Consider the following 23,234-nt stretch of genomic DNA (forward strand, 5'->3'; position numbering starts at 1 on the left):
ATATTAAATATCATAGCAATTGAGGTATAGGAGGTAAAACTTACACTACTCTTGACATCTTTTAGTTTGGGAAGTATGTCTAATCCAAAACCATCTGCTTGTCCTCTTGTCCTATTTCCACCATTCATGTAATTCCCAAAAGCCAGGACCAAGCCTAAAACCCGCATAACTCCTGAGCCACTTTTCAACATCTGGGGAAACAAGATGCAGAGCAGTTACTATACAACATGTTAGAAACATTTCATTTTATTTAATAAAAAGTATATAAACAAGTAGCACTTGTCAAAACAATTTAATGCAATTTAATTTTAAATAGTTCATATTCGTATTGGAATGATCCCAAAATAATCAAGATTCTAAAATTTCAGTAATAATTACATTTCTGATTCCTTACTATTATGGACATGTATCACTAATAAAATAGTTATAAAAAAATCAAAGAAACGTATAACTTGAGAACACAAATTATTGAACATTTCAATCCAATACCTCAGTGCTATTTACAGATGCAGGAATATTAGCTCTGTGAGCTTGGAGCTTAAATGTAGTTTTTATTTTAAGGTTAGAACAGTAGTACAGGGCTGTGGAGCTTATGACCTTTTAAATGTCACTAAAGCACTCCACTATTGGACAGGGTGGACAAGAGTTGTCGTTCAGCAACATTTATAATGACACAAGTTCTCCACCCATACCACAGGAGAAGGACTTTTCTAGCATTGCTTGAGGGAATAGAAACAAAACTTGTGAACTATAGTTTAGAGTAAGAGATGTCCAGGTTCAAGTACAAAGACATATTCCAGCACCTTGTCAATTTTTGCCAAAGCTTGCTCAAGTCTCTTTATGCTAAGTGTTCTTCAGTAATACTGAACAATTTTAGCATGACAGGCTGGGGCACAGAGCCAATACAATAATCACTTCTGGAGACTATTCTTGACGTGAAACCACCACAGAAAAGATGCAGGAAGCGTTGCATTAACCAGCCTCCTACAACGACTAAGCAGACAGTGGAACATGACTGAACAGAGACAAGCAGCAACTGTAGGAGAATGAGTTAGCCATGCCAGCGCTGAAATACTTGGCAGAACCACACAAGCTTCGGAACCCTCAGCTGAGCCTCGTAGTCAGCACAGACGTTTCTGAATGGTAGGAGGCATCTGGCAAAATGAAACCATGCAAATTAAACTTTGTAAAGAATATTCCTGATTTGGCAGATGTAAAAACCTACAGAGCTTTGTAATAAGGGGGGCACAGATCCATCCTTTCCTTCAGGCACAGGATTCTTGATGGCTACAGTATGAAAAGCCTGACAAGCAAAAAGAACACTCTTCTTAAAAAAGAACAAATGGTTATATTGATAATGCTATGAGGATAAAATGAAGGATAGCTCCATGTACGCCTCCTTGTTCTCTTAAGTGGGATATCAGTCAATCAATCAATCAATCAATCAATAGGCAGGCCACCACTCTGAATGTACATTAAACAGGAACACTGACTCAATTACTTCAGCAAAGTAGATACACTATTCCTCCACTATTCCTCTGCATACTATGCCCATTCTCATAAGATTGGTAATAGTGGATTCAACATTTGGGGGAGGGTCATATAAAGTAGATGGGTTTCCATGAAAATTTCTCCACATTTTAGGAGGAGGACAATGCAAGGACTTTCTATTCCCTCAGTGACACTGCTTCCAGCTAAATTTCATCAGCTATATGGGACAATGACAGCAAAAAGTTCATCAGTGGGTTGATCCCTGACTGGCTGCAATCATATGAGCAAAAAGCTGTAACTAGGAGGAAACTGGTTTCAATGTAGCAGCAGCTGCAGCAGAACAGGCTGCAAACAACCATGAAGCAAGCTTTGAAAAAAGTAAGGCAACCAGGTTTGGTGATTGAGGAATTATTCAGTCCCCTGAGGAGCATGTCTTTAACAGAACATTTTAAAGCAATCTGTCATTTCCTTGTAGATTTTTCCCATGGAGAAATACAGGTATGAAAGTCTCACTTGGAACTGAGAGTACTGAAAAAAGGGGGATGTGATGAAGCAGAAACAATGGTGCATCCTCCTTCCACAAGTTTCACAATCATCTTTGTAATCAGCATTGTCAAGAACAATTATTACTTGAGGGTGAAGAAGAATCTTGAAGTTATACAGTAGATATATCTTCAAGATTATATAGCCTATATAATATTAACTAATATTTGGTTAATTGTTATATAGCTAAGTGTGAGAGAGTTTTCTGCTGTTGCCATTGCCATCCAAATTACAATGGGCTGATTATTAGATATTATTACAAAAATTAAGGCTCTTCCAAAAGAAAAAAAAAAGCGTGTTTGTTTGGAAATACTAAAGGGAAGCCAGTGCTTGTTACAAAGAGAGATTTTGCTTTGGCACAAGAAGAAGGTACATTATTCTCTAGAGGTTGATGTGCATTGGCTATAGACTTGTGATGTTATACTTCAGCACTGAAAGCCAAATCTTAAGATTTACTTTGATCTTGAAGCACAATCATAAAATGTTCCATTCAGCAGGACTGCTCTCCTTCACATTTAATGAGCATGTAAAGTAAATAAAACTTTTGAAATATGAGTATCGTTGAATGAGGAAGATTAAATATCAGCCAAGCTAGCTCTCACATCAGATGGCCCAGAACCTACCTCACACAGTTTCTGCAGCAATTCAAGTTTGCTTCGGAGAGAGGAAATGCTTTCAGAGAATGTTGATTGGAACAGGATACAAAAGGCTCGTTCAGAGAAGTTGGGAATCAGGGAGAGCTCATAAAGAAACCTGGAGAAGTTAATGAAAAATATGATTGAGATCTATTAAAAGAACTTGACAAGGGATTTTTCTTCCAAAAGGTGGGTCTCAAAATTATAGTCCAAAACAATGCCCAATTAACCAATGAATAATGAAAATTTGTTCTGAACAGGAACAGATTATCTGTATATCTGTTGAACCCAAACACAGGGGAAAAGGTAACAAGTTCATCCAGGAGTAGTAACAGGCAGGGGGTATTTAGCAGTTCTGGAGACAATGAGACTAAAGAATAATGAGGCCCATTCCTTCCCTGGGAGTGGCAGTGGAATTGCTGGAGCCACCTGAGATGAGACTTCCAGCAGATACAGATGCCTCCCTCACCTTACCACCTCACCTTAGCCAGTGGTAAGCAATGGGAAAACAACAGTCTTGCAAACATGTACCCCAGTGACTACCATTTTAATTTCCCATAAGAACTTTGATATCCCAACAAAGAAATGTTCTAGCACCTGCCTTGGCGGGAAAAAAGAGTGTGTGGAAAGAAAAGATATATTAAAATACTGGGCCTATGAAAGCATTTGGGTCCTAAAAAATGACTAACAGTGCTAATCGGTTACTAGGGCTCAGAATTTGGGTTCAGATGCTTAATGTGGCATGCTCATCATCAGCAGAAAAAAACAGATTAAAAAAAGACCAATGAGCTAGCTGGATTTATAGATCTGGGGTCTCTACAGGTTTAGATACTTCTTCTTGAAGAGGATGGGAACATTCATCAGACATTGTTGCAACCTGAACATTAACGGTTTGACTCTCTCCAATCAACTTAGATGGTTTATAGTATCCTTACTGTTCAGGTTTGTCCAAAGATTTGGCATTCTCCTTTTCTTTACTCGATTTGCCATGCTTTTCTATCTTTTCCAGCTCATCAGACTGTGCTCTCTTTAAAAAAAAGATCAACAAATATAAAGAAACAATTATGAATGGGAAGTTATATATAAATTGTATAAATAAATATCTAGGAAATTAAGTAATACTTACAGTTAATTGTAACCATTCAATTATAATTTCTTCAATACACACACATATTCCATTTTAACAACTCTATGTAATAAACGTAGTTCATGAAATAATGTTATGTATAAAATGCTTACTCAGACAACTATCACTAAATAAAAACCTATGTACTTTTGAGCACTAAACATTTCCAATAAGTCATTCCATTTAAGCATGCATTAAGACAATGCATACTGTGAACTACAAAGCCACTTTTATTGCTTTTTCAATAGAAATGGGAGAGAAAAACATTTTAAATACTGTAAAGGCATTCATTATTTTAAATTCACACTGAGGATGACTTTATTTAGTCTGGAGAAGTTATGGGAGATTCAGTCGAACAAATACAGTGAAAATTCTGTTAAAGCATTCTGCAACTTATCATCTGGAACACAGCAAATTGGAAAGGGCTGCCTTACAGATATGAGTTAGGAGATACTTTTTTTCCCCCAGCAGTATTCTGTTCAAGGTAAAAAACAACAGTTGTTGTTATTAATATTTTATATTTATATCCCACCTTTATTTTGTAGAACTCAAGGCAGTGTGCATACTGAAACGCTCTGGCCTCCTATTTTGTCCACAATAACAACCCTGTGAGGTGGGTTGGGCTGAGTAATTGTTATTTTAAAGACTGAAGTATTTTCAAGGGACTTTTCCTAAATGGAATTCCATTCACAGAACTTTATAATGTGTGCAAGAACATGTCCTTCTTTCTGAAGCTGAAACCAAGACATATAGCTTAGGCCCTCACCATAATCCTAGCTCTTAAGCCATCAGCCTTATAATTTATACATTCAGAAAGAAAGCTGTGTAAAATCTTTAATGCTTTTGCATAATCCAATGTTGTAAAGGAAATATCTAGCATCTAATCTGCAAGGATGTTTCAACTGAAACTTTAATTCTAAACTGAAGAAGAACTAGCAAGAACTGTGGTAGTAGACTCTGACAACGTTCATAATTAGACTATAAATGATACAGTCATCAGTCTATTTGTGAAGAAAGACTAATTGAAAAAAACACAATACATAATACAAAATGATTGAAAACATCGCAGTATAGAAGAAATATCAGATTTCTAATATTATAATCCAAAATATGATGAATTATGCATGAATCTGTGTTGGAGCAGTGATAGCTTTATTTTTCAGAACATGCACAGTTATAGCAAAGTACCAGATATACACATACAAGTCATATGTTGAAAACTTGCATAAAGTACTAAATGTCACTGCCAGCAACAATCAGCATGCAAGACACAATCCTGGGAAGTGGTGAGGGTGGAGGTGGGAGGAGATACTTTGCCAGATTCAGAGGTCCTAGGGCTGCAGGCCACATGGGAAAAATTATGCTAAATTAATGCTGCAGGATGTTTTGGCAAATCCATGTTTCTGTAGTGGCTATCCAAATCTTGTTAGATTTTCTGAGATTTACTGCAGCCAATCAGAAGTAGAGTTACAAAAGATTAAGAAATGTTCTGAACGATGAACCATTAGCCCAAATCCCCATCTGGAACAAAATGAATAAGAAGCACACGTGTGTAGGAAAAGAGGTGTACCCTCTTTGAAATAGGCTCTTTAAAAAATTACATATTATTCAGTTCCTTAGTTCCCTCTGTTATTTTTTATGCATGCAGAGGGGTTCCCAGCATCTGATAAATAGTAGGAGAGAAAGGCAAGTATGATTAAAAATCCAGGATAACAGAAGACAGCATTGCTTCTAACATATGTGGGCCTAGGACATCTGTTATGAGTGAAGTATACTTAATCTCTCCAGAATAAGCAGAATATTTTGATTCCATAGAGGCCAGTGTCAAAAATACATTCATTGCTTACTTATAAATATTTATTTCTTAGATTTAGAAGCCACCCAACTCCACAATGACTCCAGGCAGCTTATATTAAAAAATACAAAAATACAAAAGAAAAAGAAAATCCTGTGACTCCAGAGATATATACTCCCTATAATATAATACAAAATAACATGTCACACAATCAACAGGGTGTCTATAAATTAGTACACATCCATGCCATACTCTCAGGTTTGGTTATAAATACAAACTTAGAAATGTCAGGACCTTTAATAAACATATCTAAAGAAATTAAATCACACTAATCAGTCTATCATTTTTCCCCCAAAACAGACACATTTCAAGGGCCTAAGAAGAGGTCAATACTACAAATTTATCTCAGCCAGCTCATATAAATTATGCTTATAATGGCATTGCCATTATATGACTCACATGAACATGTTCCATGCATTTGGGCTGATGGATGTGTTTAGAAGTATTTAAATATCAACAAAGCAGTAGCATAATAATCACCTTTTGCAACAATTGCTATTGCTATCTTTCAGAAGTTGTTGAGAAGTAATTCTCAATAACCTCAGCATAGCCAATTACGAGGGATGCTGCAAGCTGTAGTTCAGCAAAATCTGGAGGCTACAAATACCCACTGCTGGTATAAATCTACTCTGTGCTGATCCTATGTGATCATTATTGAAATCTTTCAAGTTAAAAAATTCTTCAAATTACCAGTTATGATTTTATACAAACAGAAGAGGAATTTTTAACATTCAAGAGTTTTTGTTTGTTTGTTTGTTTTTAAAGATTCCTTATATGTATTTTAAAGCTACACTATTTCTATATCTAAACTGGCCATTTGCTGATAAATTACTATCAAGAATTACTACTGAAGGAATTTGGGACTTTATGCAAGTAAAGGGTGGACTTGGAAGATAATTTTACCTCTCTTTTATAATATTAGAACTCCAACATTCAGTGAAGCTAAATGGGGGAGAATTTAGAAGAAACTTGTAGTTAAACTATGGAATTTGCAATGGCCCCTAAGTTTCAACTATGGGATTTACAATGGCCCCTAACTTAAACAGACACTAAAACAAATTCACCAAGGCTAAATCTAATCAGTGTCCAGTGGTCACCCTACTTACCTACAACCTCCAGAATCAGAGATAATATGATTCTGAGTATCAACCTCTAAAAATTGTTGTCATGTCCTACTATTTGGGTTCTTATCCAGTGTGCCATAGGTAAGATCCAACCAGGCTCTCACAAATGATGAGATTTAAAATAGACTAAAGCTCATTTCCTCTTTAATTTTTTCCTGATTACAACATATCTGGATGAAACTTTTGTGAGATGGCAAAGGATTAAGCATTCCCCTCCCCTGATTTGGATCAGTGTCACAAACAATAACAAGTGGGCTTGGAAGTTATTATTCTGCATCAGTTAGATTACTACATATTCATACATCATGGTGGAAATGTTGTTTATACCATTATTTGGGAGAAAAACAGCAAACATCTTGAAGACTTCTAATCTCTTAGGAAAATGTCTCTAGGTTTGAGTCTTAAAATCAAACACAGTTTCCACATGACATCTAATTTATTCTGAGCCAGAAAGCCTCCCTGATGCAGGGGTTTGGGTGTGTGGGGCACATCTGAGAAGGTACCAGTGTGCATGTTGCAAAGGCAAGATAGCTCAGTGGGTACAGCAAGTGAATGCAGTTTTGCTTCTTTACAAACATACTATCACACCAATATGAACATGTCCAGGGAATAGGTCACCGGATCTCTTTGATGCAAGCAGAATTTTGTAACATATCATTTGGGTGATGAGGTAGAAGCCTCTAAAGATAATTTTGGCTATATATCACTCCTTTTTTCTTTTCTTTTTTAAAACCTAAGCTAAACATACATAGGAAATAAAGGAGGAATTTTCCCCTCAAAGACACTTTATCAAAGGAATATTCAGCAGATGGTTCACATAAAATTTCATTAGCTCCTGATTACATTTGACACATCTTTGAAATGATACATTGAAATAAGTTAAATAGAAACCCACTGGGTGCAAACTAATTATAATACAGAACAAATGGAATGTAGGATTACTATATATTCTTTTACAGTTCCCTATCAATTATACTCCACATTAGAAACCAAAACATTTTGGTGGAAACGTCTTGCAAGGCAGTCTTCAGAGCTCACAAATCTATGGCTGTTCATAAAGACAAAGTTCTTTACAGGTGCATATAAATAAGTTTAATATTATCTGCTATAGCAGAGTTATATCTGTGGTTAACAAAGCCAATTTCAGGAACTCTCTTTTGGCTGACCCCTTAACTGACTGTAATGATTGTAGTAGTGAAGGAAACAAATTGAAAAGAGTAACAAGTTCCCCTCTTCCCCCAAAAGCTCAAGTATATATACATTTCATCTTATTTGCAATGACTGTATACAAATGGAATAGACAGTATGACCAAAGCCTCAGCTTGTTTTATTATTTTTTTGCCCTTCCCAAGATCTGTTTTATCTGTCTGTGAATGAGGATGATAAGACTACTATTTCAAATAACAAGGTATTTGTATACAAATCTGTAGAAATAAAGCACAGTAAATGAGACACAAATTTGCAGCCCCTAGCCTAAATCTTCTTCCCTACATCTATACAAGCAAGCCTGTTTGCTCTGTACTTGTACATGTTCTCTCTTTTCCTGACCATTCTTGCAATCAGTGTTTGGTGGAAAAAAATGGAATATAGAACTTGCTTCTGTTTCTATCAAATTCCTTCCAGAGACTCAGACTGCATGGCTAATTGGTGTTTTTCATTAGCACACGTAACAGTACCACCACCTATTTCTTTGCTCTTCTTTCCACTGCACTAACTGGTCCTCAGCCTTTTCCCTATCTAGTTCTCTTCTGTCTAGAAGGATGGTAACACTTTTCTTCAGTTCAGACGGTCTAGTGCAAACTTAATGCAAATTAAGTTTGCCTTAACATGAAACATGAATTCTTCCCACACTCCTATTTTTTAATCAATAATATTTCATTAATTCTGACTCCTCAGTCCATGAAACTGAAATCTTAGCAAGTTGGTTATTGAGTACGAACGGCTTTCTAAGTAATCAAAAGCTAATAATAGTTCAGTTTCTTTCATTAGCCAAAATGAGGTGGCTATTTGTACAGCTGGAGTTTGGTTTTATAAAGCAGCAGCAATAGTCATTTAGTGCATTAGTATTCTTTTTTTTAATCATCATGCAGAGAAAGCAGTAGTAGAATGACCACTTAATTTAAATGGGTGAGTGTTCATTTGCCAGTCTATCTTTCTGCAGGCATTTAAATCCTAGGATTTATGTTAATCTTTGTAAAGCGTATTATAATAAAAAGATGACCAATTAGCTATTTTGTAGAATTAAAACCTCCCAAGTGGTTTTGAAAAACAACAGAACAGCAAAATAATCAACAGTAAGCATCAAAATGTATGTAATATCATTGTAGACAAAATGCCAGTCAGCATACATACATTAAAAAAATTATATGGCATTTCCTAAATAATAATAATAATAATAATAATAATAATAATAAGTTTTTAAAATGTCAAACCATATTTAACAGTAGGAAAACAGAGGTTTTTCCAGGTATTTATTTATGTATTTTAGAAATCACCTGACTCTAGAATGATTCTGGGTCATTTACACTCAAAATAGGACAACGATTAAAAATAAATAAATAACCCAAGGTCTGGAAGGACAGACAGGTTTTTAAAAACTTGTGGAACATCATCAGGGTGGGAGCTAAACAGATCTCAGAGGAAATCTTATTCTAGAGAAGACAGGCCTCCTGGGTCCTGATAGATGGCACTGTTTGATTGAGGGGACCTGAAGTGCACCGACCTGCCTGATCTTACTGGATGGGCAGAGATAATGGGAGATAAGCTGTCCCTTAAATAACCTGGTCCTTTGCCAGGAAGGACTTCATGGGACATAACTAGTACCTTGAATTGCCCCTGGAACCCTAATGGCAACCAGTGCAGTTTGTGGAGCAGTGGAATCATATGGGCATACGAAGGCATGCCCAATACAGCTGATGCCACTGCATTCTGGATCAGCTGCAACTTCCAAGTGGTCTTCAAGGGTACCCCCAAGTACAGCACATTGCAATATTCTGACTGTGAGAGAATTAGGGCGTGATTGACCATCACAAGGGCCTCCTGATCCAGGAAAGAATCCAACTGGCAGAACAGATGAAACTGTGCAAAAGCCCTAGCTGTGAGTCCAAGATGACCCCTAGACTGAACAACAGATTTCCCAAAGGAAGGTATTATATAATTGAAATATAATTGTGGAAAAAGTCCCATGTTGTTTTAAAGAAACACTATAGTGTATGTACTAAGTTGTCCATCTTAAATATTAGTTCCACATATAAATGAAAAGTTCATCAACTCCCAAGTCATTTGGATGCTCTTTTTTTAAGGTAAAGGTTTCCCTCGACGTAAAGTCCAGTCGTGTCCGACTCTAGGGGGCGGTGCTCATCTCTGTTTCTAAGCCTTAGAGCCGGCGTTGTCATAGACACTTCCGGGTCATGTGGCCAGCATGATGACTCGGAACGCCGTTACCTTCCCGCCGAAGCGGTACCTATTGATCTACTCACATTGGCATGTTTTCGAACTGCTAGGTGAGCAGGAGCTGGGACGAGCAACGGGAGCTCACCCCGCCGCGCGGTTTCGAACCGCCGACCTTCCGATCGGCAGCTCAGCGGTTTATTCAATACAAAAGCACAGTGGTAGCTGAACAATTGATACAAGATCTTTATATTATATATATATTATATATGTATGTATGTGTAGATGTATATGTATATATGTGTGTGTGTGTGTGTGTGTATAAAAATGCATAATATATACTTAAAATTAGAAAACAAAATAAATCCAGAGAAACTGTGAAGGCCAAAGGAAAGTAATGATAACAGTGTTCTCCTTGAACAAATGGTAGTCTACTTTTTTCAGATGGAAAACTTAATAGGAACTGTGGAACAAAATGAATACCTGTGTAAAGATTAGATAAATATATCTTTACTGTCTCAAAATAATATAGATGAATAAACCTAAACAACTAGGGTCCTTTGCTGTAGGGTGACAGATTAAAGGACTACAATGTATTTAGTAACTATGTAGTCTAACAATACTTGAATTCCTCAGTAAACAGGAATTGAGCCTCGGGATTGTGGCTTTTGAAATTAGGGTGTGTTTAGACTTGGAGGCTGCCCAAATTTCTTTCACATCTCGAAGGAAAAGCACAATGCCAAACATATGTAATCAGCAAAAAAGTGATTACATTTTGAAGAAAGATCATAAAACAAATGCTCCCATATGTTGCAGAGATCAAAAAGAATATCTGAGAACTTGCACTGCAATGTTTTAACTATATAGTGAAAAGAATGTTCTGATCTGACAATTAATGCAGTGTGTGAAAAATAACAAAAAAGGTCATGTAAGTTAATAAAGAATTTTAGAATGAGGAACAGCATATTCTAAAATGTGTGTATGGGTATGGGGGAGGGGGTTAACTCAGGTTTTGCTTAAAATCTAATCAATTCAAATAAGTAATTTATCATCTCCTAGAGCAGAAATCAGGGGTCAAAGACTAAGGAGGACAGGAACAGTTCAGTTCCCATCACCCTAACACTCTTTATGGAGGAATTAAGGAAATGATTATCTAAGCCAACATATTTATAGCAAAATGATTGGTGACAATGGCAGATCAGAATTGTACTTGGGTTTACTTTTTCATTAGAAGAGTCAGTCAGTTAGGCATTTCAGCCACTTAGAGTGTTTTAAGTAGAAATGCATGATAAAAATATTTAGCAGAAATCATATGAATTGTATGTAATCTAAAGTTTTCACCATTATATATAGCTCATCTAAGTAAGAAGAAATACTCTGAAAATGTAATTCCATAAATGCTTATGTTGACACCAAATAAGTCTAGGAAATAACATAATTGCAGAAATAATTTTTCACTTATAAAAATGGTATTGCTGTTAACTTTGCCTTGTTGAATCATTTCTAAATCTTTATTTGCATCTTGTAACTTTGATGCTGATCACTGATTCTGGTGAAAGAGAAAAGGCCAGCCTTTCAGAACATGAAGGCTCTCAACCACTCTTTCTTCTCTATTCTATAAAGATAACTTGGCCAAATAATGCTCAGGAATCTTAATCATTCTAAAAATAAATAAATCACATTTTATATCACTCTAATAGTAATAGAATCTCCTAACTATAAAGAGTAGAGCTAGTTTGGTGTAGTGGTTAAGGCACCAGGCTAGAAACTGGGAGACGGTGAGTTCTAGTACCACCTTAGGCAGGAAGCCAGATGGGTGACCTTGGGCCAGTCACTCTCTCCCAGCCCTAGCATGGTGGCAAGGGCAAACCACTTCCAAAAAACCTTGCGAAGCAAACTGCAGACTAGTCCAGGCAGTTGCCAGAAGTCAAGACTGATCAAAAACAAAACAAAACAAACCCACCCACCGTATAAAGAATGTGCTAAACATTCGGGTTAAAATTTTCCCCTTGAATATTTTCAAATCTGAAGGCAACAAGTGATCTTGGCTAATACTAACAATAAAATGCATAAAAAGTTTTCATAATCTAGCAGCATGTCATTTAATGGCCTATTGTGAGCTTTCCATGACATTGTCTGAAAAATGAGCAATCACATAAGCCCTCTATAATTAAATGTGTTATCACAAGTTCCGCTTAAGACCTTGGGGGTGGCAGTATTATGAAATTGCCTGGAGAAGCAGCAGATACCACTACAGTATTATAGTATGAACTAAACACATCCAGGTCCTATTTTACCACTGGATGAGAAAGCAAATAACCATCTCTTCTTTTTCCTTCCTCCTCACCCTATAGTGGGTTGCTTTGGAGCAGCATGTAATTCATAATCTCATTGTGGCATGTACTTTATAGTAGTGTATAATTCACATTATCTCAATTACATTAATCTCAACTATACTGTGCCATCTAAAAAACTTTACTCTACATGGACAGAACTATCTTGAACTTTATTCAGTGTGGACCACAACATAGAGCACTTGGTGTGCCTGTGGAACAGCCTAGGTTCAATCTCAGGCATCTCTAAGTACTGAAGAGAATGAACCCCCATCCTGGACCATGTACAAGACTATGCATCTGGAGCACTACAGTTATATTGCCATTCAACCTCTGCATGATGTAGGATTTTTGGGCAGCAGCTGATTCGGGCCCCTGTTTTACAGCACCCAATACTGAGCTAGGTGGCTAATGGTTTAAGTCCCAGCTTCCTCTGTTTTTTTATTTGCATTGACAGGGTAGTTTTATTCAATAAGTACAGACCCATGAAAAAAACAAATCCCACATTGTTCTTTATGTCGAACATGACCAAATGAAGAATATGAATGCTGCTAACTTTTATTTTGAACATTTTGTTAAACTTTCTGTACAAGAAAAAAATGAAGAAACATAAAAGGATTCAAAATGAATCAGGAAGTCTTTTTTTGCAGACAGCTTTATGCAGGCATTCTTTTCTTTTCTTTTCTTTTCTAATTGTTAAGGTCCTGAAAATGGCAAATGAAATTGTGTCCTCGCTCAGGGCAGCTTCAGACTCAATTTTCACAAACTTACCGAGTAGAATAATTCATGCATATTTTGCCTCATATCTCCTATATGAGACAAGCAAGAGGCATCATTCTTGTTAAATTGAGAATTCAGACTACCTAATATTCAAATAGAAACAAGATGGAATGCTTATATTCAATGTAAAATTTGGTCCAAAAATCAATATGGAAGTCCCCTGCCGTTGACAATGATAAATCGCCCAAAAACCAGCCCCCAAACCAGGTATTTCCAAATCTACCACACATACATATCACTTTTTCCTGTCACCAGAATTAAAAGTAGTGACAATGAACTTTAAATAGGAGGCAGAAGGAGTATTATGTATGTTCACCGCCTTGAGATACTTATAAAGTAATAAAGGCAGGATAAAAATTAATAAAAAAAATAAAAATAAAAATAAAGCTCTTTAAATTGCTAGGATCCTGCATTGCTCTCTTCTATAAATCCAATAACCCTTTCAGTATTGGACCAAATAATCTTCCAAGAAAGATGATGATTTTTGATGAGAATGTTAGAAAATACTATTTATAAAGTATAAATTATTTAATTTATATATGGTAACGGTGGTGAGGCTATAATATGCACAAAGATGGAAGACTACAGAAACACTAATAATGGAGGAATGGATTGTGAAGATGGCTGAGTTTGCAGAAATGGCTAAATTGACTTGTTTGATTAAGGAGGGAAGCACAACTACTTTTATAAAAGATGAGAAACCCTTTATAGATTTTTTGCTGAGAATGGCTAAAAATGAACTGCTGATTTCAGGATTTATTGATTAAAAAGGTTTGTTTATGGGAAGAAGGGAGCTATGATGTGCAACACGGGAGGGTAGAGATGGTACTTACTATGGCTGCAACTTTTGGAAAGGAGATTGGAAGTAGCTTCTTTAGGTATCTTTCTTTTTCTTTCTTTTTTGTTATTCTTCACTTTTTCTTTTACCCTTTTATAATCTTTTTATTTTTCTATTTCTTCTGTGTTTCTGTTGTTTTTTTAATCTTTGTGAAAACTTCTTGAATAAAAATTATTTTTAAAAAGGAAGTATTATTTTAAAACATTCCTTAACTTAGTACTGTAGCTATTAATAAGCAACACTGCTCAGTAATTGCAATAGGTCTTTAATTGTAATAGTCCTGTAATTAAAAATAAGAAGAGTATATTCCACAATTCATTTACTCTCTTCACTGTAAAGCCCAACAGAACTTCTGGCATATTTTTGTCCATTCTTTTATACGAACACTTATATAGAGAAGGAGCTCTTTGCAGAATCTTTTTATTTGGACTCTGTAATGGGAAGGAAGAGATTAAAGAACCCTTGTTTGAATCCTCAGGTGACTGTCATTCACACTGGGGAAGAGAGAGAAGTTTCATCTCTCTCTCTCGGCCCTAGGAAGGAGGCAAGGGCAAACCACTTCTGAAAAATCTTGCCAAGAAAACTGCAGGGACTTGTCCAGGCAGTCACCAGGAGTCAAAACTGACTCAAAGGCACAGACACAGACAGAGACACAAAAGTATGGGTCACACTGAAACTATTTTCAAACTTATTGTCTTCACCGTCACTTGCTGTTCTCCAAATTCACATCAGCATTGATTAATGAAAAACATGGCAGCCAGGAGAGGAAGAAGAAAAAGCAATTTAAAAGTAACAAATAATTAATAATTATTAATTATTACAAATAAGAAATGACATAAAAAAGCTACAGCACTGTATTAGGGCTGAGCAGTTAAAGTGGCTTATGAGTTATGTAATGGTCTTGGCTAGTGATACAAACAAATTCTGCCACTGATTCTGGTGAATTTGTGCATTCCATTCTCATCATACTTGGCAGCTACACAGATGCCTGCTCCCAAAGGAAATCTAGTCACTGCTAAATCTGTGTATGTGGGCTTACATACCTGTGCATGTTGTTATACCTACTCTACTAAATATATGAAACAGAAAAGGCGTATCCACTTTTTCTTTGTTCTTTACTTTTCGTTCCTGTTCAGTCTTAAAGGGTGCCCATTATATACTATCTGATGATCACATGGGCAATTCAGGAAGTGATACCAAAGAAAAATTGTGTACCAAAACAGATTCTTTAGGAATGTATCCTAGAATACCTATGTGACCATGACAAGTTGCATGATCATGTGGACATCCCAGGAACTGTTGCTAATGAGAATGCTTCTTTGTGAAGAGACCTGTACTGTTACAATGGCACAGGGCACAGTTTCAAGGTAACAATAACATCTGAAGAGCAAGGATATTATCTTGGTGGTTTGGTCTAGTCTGTGCAAATCAGTTGTTAACCTTTTTCTCAGATTTTGACCCAGCCAGAAACAGAATGCACCCAAGGCCACTGAACCATTAGAGCTTGGGTGCTCAAGTAGTTTTGATCAGTCATCATCTCAACGTGGAAGAACTGGTGGCTCTTGGCACATCCTGGGTGCTGGACAATCCCCACTGCAGAGGTACAGTTGTGGTGGCTCATGCCACCTTCTTCCTCCTCTTCCTGTAGGTCTTTTCTAGCTCACCTTACTAGCCAAGATACGTGAACATTAGATTAGATAATACTTTTGCCACATGGCAAGGCTTTCAGAAGGAACATCATGTAGAAATTGCAGCAAATGGCTGACCAACCTCTCCTTTCATCTCCCTAGAAATTATTAGTTCAAAATGCATTTTAAAGTATATTTTCTTTGCATTGCAAGTGGTTGGGACTTTATTTCTTTTTTGATATATTATTTAGGTAAAAACAATGTAATTTATAATTTATGAAATGAAAGCTTTGCAGAATTAACATGAACTCAGATCAAAGAATATGCAGAACAAAAATAATGTAGAATATAGAATAATATGGTATGAGAACATAAACATACAGGGATATAAATGACTTTAAAGAATTATTTAAATGTATGCCTGTGTGATGTATAAAAATATAAAAAGTAAAGATGTCTGACTACACAATAAAACCTGTTACAGTGAACAGCAACTGATTTTATAAACACATACACACTGTCCTAACAGTCAGGAATCATTTTCCAAATGTCTCTCCTTTATTTTTCTTTGTCCCTCCCTCTTTCAATGGGAGTAGGAGTTTGTTAGGATTGATGTCCTAACAGTGAGGAATCACACTGAGATGAGGAGTAGGTCTCTAGTGTTTATTGCTGCTACATAAGACAGAAAATCCTAACAAACTGAAGAAGCGTGGGAAAACCCAGACAGATAAACCGCAAAGGTTAAGGCGGGTCTGATCAGTGTCTCTTTGAATGGCTGCTTAACTCCTCAGTACTACGCATGCGTTTTCTCCCCTGGATAGGGGCCCCCTCCTGCTCGCCATCAGTACTCATGACATCACCCTCCCCTCCAGATTCACATTCCATTTCAGCCCCCTCCCTTCCAGAGGTTTGATAAGAGTCTGTGTCTCCTTCTAAGCTCCCATGGGAACTGGGCAATGATGGAAAGTCTTCAAAGGGAAACTCCTCCAAGGACGAATCAATGCTGGTCTCCAGGTCTGATAACAATTCTGGCCCAGCTGGCTGCTGCTGGAAAATAGCTAGATAATTAGAAGAGTCATCCCCCCTCCCCCCTGGGAAATGCAAGCCCGAGGTGGAGGTCTGCGGTTCCCCTCCCTCCTCTGTTACTGGTGTCAAGGCTTCAGGCGGGGGTGGAAACTGCAAACTTACGAACTCCTCTGCTTGGGATTCCTCTGCTTGCTCAGACAAGTGAGGAATCTCTGGTAGAGTGTGAGGCTTGGGTTTGTGAGGGAAAAGCTGATGGAATCGATGAACCAGCGTTGGTGCATGCACATCTCTGGCATTCTCCCACGTGTGCTCTTCCTCAGGGTACCCTTTCCAGTGTATGAAATATTGGATGCCCCTTCCCCTCCTCCTAGAGTCCAGAATTTCCTCGACTTTGTATTCTTCCTCCCCCTCCACAATTACTGGAGGGGGCGGTATTTGCAATCGCAAGGTACTTGGGGGAGGGTCTTTGGCTAGCAAGGCTCTGTGAAAGACTGGATGGAGTTTCATGGATGCTGGCAGCTTTAAGCGATAAGCCACTGGATTTATCTGCCGTACCACAGTGAAAGGGCCCACAAACTTAGAGTCCAACTTCTTGGAGGGTCTGGTAGAGGTCAAAAACTTGGTAGAGAGCCACACTTTGTCTCCTACCACAATCGCTGGCCCCTCTTGTCTGTGAGCATCTGCAGCTCTCTTGTAAGCACTCTTTGCCCTGTTCAGCTGCTCCTTTAACAATTCCTGTGCGGCTTGTTGCTCTTTAAGAAAATCAGCTGCGGCTGGAACAGTTCCCTGCTGGGAGGAGGTGGGCAACACCCAAGGGTTAACCCCGTAGAGTGCTTGGAAAGGAGACATCTTGGTAGAGGCCTGCACAGAATTATTATATGTAAATTCTGCCATGGGGAGTAGGGCTAGCCAATTGTCTTGCTGATAAGTGGTGTAACACCTGAGATACTGCTGTAACCATTGGTTAATTTTCTCAGCTTGCCCATTACTAGCCAGATGATGCGATGATGATAGGTGGATCTGGACCCCTAATGACTGGAAAAGCGCCCTCCAGAACCTGGAAGTGAACTGAGGGCCTCTGTCACTCACCAAGTGATTTACCATGCCTCTATACCTAAAAACATGGTCCATGAACAACTGCGCTGTGGCTTGTGCAGATGGGAGGCCCTTGCAAGGAATAAAATGCGCCATTATAGTGGAAAGGTCCACCACCACTAGTATGGAAGTCAGCCCCTGGACCGGGGGTAAATCAGTGATGAAATCCATGGAGATTGTATCCCAAGGCTGACTGGGGGTGGGTAGGGGTTGCAAGAGTCTTGTGGGCTTCCCTGGGAGAGGCTTGGCTCGTCTACAGGTATGACAAGAAGCCACGTAGCCCTTTATGTCTGCAGTCATCTTAGGCCACCAGTAGTCTCTCAGAGCTCTATGGAGAGTTTTGAAAACACCTCCGTGGCCTGCCGTTTGATGGTCATGGCAAAGTCTCAGTACTTCTTCCCTCAATGAGGGGGGAATGTATAATCGCCCGCTATGCCAGAGGATTCCTGTCTCCACATTGAATGGCGAGGCAGTGTCTTGCGGGCCCCTCTGGAGGTCATCCATCCTGGCCCTGGCATACAGGTCTTGTTGCTGCTGAGTTCTGACTCTTGTAAATAGGTCCTCTGCTTGTCTGCCTGCTGCTATAAGCTCTGTCTGGTTCCTCCTCATAGACTGATCAAAGTTGTGAGGTTGTAATATAGTAGCCTGTACCTCCTGGTGAGTAGTGGGGGTTGCCTGAATGGAAGGAGACAGGGCATCTGCCAAACAGTTCTGCGCCCCGGGAACATAAGAAATAACAAAATTGAAATGGGAGAAAAACTGGCTCCATCTGATTTGGCGTGGGGTGAGGGATCTGGTGTTTTGTAGAAGCTGTAAATTCTTGTGATCGGTGCAAACTTCCACAGGAAAGGCTGCACCTTCTAGCCAGTGCCTCCACTCATGGAATGCTGCTTTAATTGCTAGCAACTCCTTGTTAAAAACATCATAGTTTCTCTCTGCTGGTGAGAGCATGCGTGAAAAAAAGGCACAAGGAAGCAATGTATTCTCAGTTTTGTTTGTATATTGCAATAACACCACCCCAATGGCAATATCGGAAGCATCTGAATGCATTATGAATTGCTTCATGGGATCAGGGTGTTTTAACAGCGGCTGGGATGCAAAGAGTTGCTTGAAGTCTTGGAAGGCTGCTTGCTCCCTCTCCCCCCAAATGAATTTTGATCCTTTCTTCAAAAGCTGTGTGAGGGGTTTAGCCCTGTCACTAAATTTTTTTATGAACCTCCTGTAAAAACTCCAGAACCCTAGGAACCTCTGTACATCTTTCACATTTTGGGGGGGTTGCCAAGAGAGAATTGCCTGGACCTTTGACGGATCCATGGATATGCCTTCTGTTGATACTTTATAGCCCAGGAAATATAATTCAGTTAAATCGAAGGCACACTTCTCTAGCTTGGCAAACAGCTTGTTCTCTCTCAGTCTTTGTAAGACATTACGTACATGGGTTACATGAGTTGTAGCATCCTCAGAGAAAATTAATATGTCATCTAGATAAATGACCAGATACCTATCTAGTAAATCAGAGAAAATTTGATTCATAAATCGGGAAAATATGGCCCCTGCATTAGACAAGCCAAAGGGCAAAACAAGGTACTCAAATTTACCAAACCTGGTGTCAAAGGCAGTCAGATAGTCATGCCCCTCTTTCATCTGGATCAGATTGTACGCATTCCTGAGGTCCAACCTAATAAAAATGCGTGCTTTCTGTAAGCGATCCAGCAGATCAGATATTATCGGCATGGGATAATTTTCTTTTTTTGTAAGTTTATTGAGGGAACTGAAATTGTGTACCACTCTCATGGGTGCCTCCTGCTTTGCCGGTGCCAACGGGTCAGGCTTCTTTGGTACGAAGAAGGTAGGAGCAGATGCTGGGGAAGTAGATGGTCGGATGAAACCCTTTTGGAGATTAGAATCCAAGTAATCCTTTAAGGTGGCTAGTTCCTTGGGGGACATGGGATATTGTTTCCTTGCTGGAATCTTGGCTCCTGGTATCAATTCAATGGTGCAATCACAGTCCCTATGGGGGGGTAGTGCTGTGGCCTCTTGTTCGCTGAAAACGTCTGCGAAATCTGCATACTTGGCTGGCAACTGGACCCCCCCTGCTTCCGTGACTGCGTTGGTTGCTGGAGAGAGGAGAGCGGCTTGAATCTTGTGGTGCTGGCATTCCTTAGCTGGGAAGGAGATTGCTCCCGTAGTCCAGTTCAACAATGGGTTGTGGATCTTCAGCCAAGGTGTGCCCAGGACTACAGGCACATTAAGTGATGCCGTAACATAAAGTTGGATCCACTCAGTGTGGTCTCCCGTTGTTAGCTGCAAAGGTTCTGTGAACCTTCTAATCGGCCCTGCCTTGAGGGGCTGGCTGTCAATGGTCTCCACTTCTATGGGACATGGCAATTCTATGGTCGGGTGTTGAGGTCTTGTACAGTCTGTACATCAATAAAATTGGTGGAAGCTCCGGAATCCATGAGGGCCTCTAGCTTGACCTGATGCTCTGGGTTTACGTGCATTATTGCTGGTAAGTAGTAAAAGGATTGCCTGGAATCCTCGGAATGAACCCTTCTTAACTGATTGATGGTCTCCCTGCTGAGCTCTGTGGAGGGAGACCGATGGAGTTTCCCTGGTTGGAAGTAGAGGCAGAGGTGGCTCTTGTTTCAGCTGCTTGCCCTGGGGCTTTTATGGAATCTGCTTGGCTTCTCGCTGGGCAAGCTCTCACCATGTGCCCCTGGACTCCACAGTAGAAACAGAGGGGTCTCTCTCTCCTTCTCTGACTCTCAGCCTCAGAAGTAGGCCTCCTGCTTGCCCCGATCTGCATCGGCTCCTCTGGTCCTGAGTAAGGAGATGCTGCAGAGAGAGCTGGAAATCCTGGAAGCGCTCTGAGGCCCCCATTTCTCCCTGCATCTGTCTGAGCTCTTCTAGCCTGGCATCTATGACCACAGACAACTGATATAAAGCTTCTAGGGTAGCTGGCGTTCCCTGGCGCACTAATTCATTCTTAATTTCTTCATCCAGCCCCTGTTTGAATTGGTATTTCAAGGCACTTTCATTCCAGTCCAGATCTCCTGCTAACAGCTTGAATTCAGCAGTGTAGATTCCCACTCTCTTTTTGCCTTGCTTGAGCTTCCAAATTTCCCAGCTGGCAGTGACCTCTCTGATCGGGTCATCAAAGTGTGCTCGGAACCCTGCCAGAAAATTCTGGTAGTCATTGAGAATTGGGTCGTTGTTCTCCACCATGGGAATAGCCCATTTGGCTGCTGGTCCCTTTAGCAGACTTAGAATGAAGGTGACTCTGGTTCTGTCTGTGGGAAACTCTGCCGGTCCGCTGTCGAAGAACATTGTGCACTGTGTGAGAAAGGTCCTCAACTGTCCTGCTTCTCCTCCAAACTTCTCTGGTAGACTGCCCTGGGATCTCAAGACTACTGGTGGAGCTGCTGCTGCTGGCACCGGTTGTGGGTTAATCGGAGCTGGTTGTTGTAACTGCTGTAGCATGGCAGCTTGTAATGTATTGATCTGGAGGTCTACTTGTTGGTGGTGTTGTTGCAGGGCTCCTGCCAATTGTTGGATGGCTTGCCGAATTTCCTGGTTTTCTGAAGACATTTTCCAAATGTCTCTCCTTTATTTTTCTTTGTCCCTCCCTCTTTCAATGGAAGTAGGAGTTTGTTAGGATTGATGTCCTAACAGTCAGGAATCACACTGAGACGAGGAGTAGGTCTCTAGTGTTTATTACTGCTACATAAGACAGAAAATCCTAACAAACTGAAGAAGCGTGGGAAAACCCAGACAGATAAACCCCAAAAGTTAAGGCGGGTCTGATCTGTGTCTCTTTGAATGGCTGCTTAATTCCTCAGTACTACGCATGCGTTTCCCCCCCTGGATAGAGGCCCCCTCCTGCTCGCCATCAGTACTCATGACACACACAAATAAGCATAAATCAAAATTTAGTGTGTTTGTGTGTGTGTGTGTGCATGTATCCGTTCAACTGTGTACGACTCTCAGACACTGCCTGGACAAGTCCCTGAATTTTTCTTGGCAAGGTTTTCCAGAAATGTTCTGCCATTGTCTCCTTCCTAGGGCTGAGAGAGAATGACTGGCCCAAGGTCACCCAGCTGGCCTTATGCCTAAGGTGGTACTAGAACTCCCAGTTTCATGATTTCTAGCCTGATGCCTTAACCTAGTGGTTAAAATGGCTCTCTAAATATATTTTACCATGAAGTTTTTCCAGTATATTGTATCACATGTCTTAGGGAGGCAACATATTGCTCCTACAAGGATATCCAAAGGTCCATAAGATGATATAAATCTTTTTGGGAAACCTTGAAACAAGGACAACACTGGAACTACAGGATATAATCTGGTACACCTATCTGACACACAGTCAGAATGGGGAAGAGTGCACTAGGCATTAAACTGGCACATAACACAACGGGAGCAACACATTCAACAAAGAAAGAAAAAGGTTGTAAGGAAGAATGCAGTTTCTTCTATCTTTCCCCCTTTTGGCACAAGCCCAACAAATGTTGCCTTCTGGTAATTAATCCATCATGGCTTCTCCACCTCTGTGTGACTGCTCTGTTAGTAAATCTAACCCTAATTTATAATACTGAACCCAGGCCTGTCCAATTTCACAATTGGTACTATTCCTTCAATTTTTGCATGGTATTTACATTTGATTGTCACTGTGATATTTTTCTACCATAGCAATACAATCAGTCACAATTATGATTCTGCCATTTTTTTTGGCGAACATTGTAAACTATAATTAGTGCATGTATATTTTTGCTTTGTTACTCACATTCTCATAAAGGGCTTGAAGAGTCTCTAAGTCCACCACAGAGTTGTCCAAGTTCATGACAGCTATGAAAAAGGCAGACAAAATTAAAAAAAAAGATTATACATCAAAAAAAGACTAAGCACAGTACAGTAGCTTTTTTTTAAAATGACATACTGGATTAGTGGGTTAAACTTTATTAATGCTTTGAAAAAGTGCTCCATCTGACTGTAGAAAAGAAAAGTGGTGGAATCTGGTGTCAAATTTTAATAAAGTCAAGCAATCTTTCCCCCATAAACATGCATGGGATGAGCTTATTGTTACCCATAAGTACAGCAAAAGTCAAAGGATAACAATAAACTTTACACCAGAGTTTGATGGTCTGATTTAAAAAAACTACAATTATAATCAAAAATGTATGCAAATAAGTAGCACAGGAGACCTGTCTCTAGTTGAGTTTCAGTTTTTAACTGTTTAATCCATGGATCAACCTGACAGGATAGCCAACTGATATATAAAATCTCTATGGAACAGATATCCATAGATATCGCTTTGTTGAAAACAACTTATGTAGTTAGCCATTACACAAACAGTTCAATCAGTATGACTTC

At 39.2% G+C, this 23,234-nt stretch overlaps 1 protein-coding gene across 1 annotated transcript in view; it reads right to left on the reverse strand.

Moving 5' to 3' along the window:
• The window catches only part of FMN2 (formin 2), a 172,989-nt gene that overhangs the window by 51,388 nt on the left and 98,367 nt on the right, over window positions 1-23,234 (reverse strand). The window contains 4 exon segments of the mRNA XM_063306373.1: window positions 45-191; window positions 2,658-2,787; window positions 3,605-3,696; window positions 22,648-22,709. Of these exon segments, the coding sequence (XP_063162443.1) occupies window positions 45-191; window positions 2,658-2,787; window positions 3,605-3,696; window positions 22,648-22,709 (431 nt within the window).

This window comes from Candoia aspera, chromosome 1 (assembly GCF_035149785.1).
Source record: "Candoia aspera isolate rCanAsp1 chromosome 1, rCanAsp1.hap2, whole genome shotgun sequence".
Taxonomy (NCBI): domain Eukaryota; kingdom Metazoa; phylum Chordata; class Lepidosauria; order Squamata; family Boidae; genus Candoia; species Candoia aspera.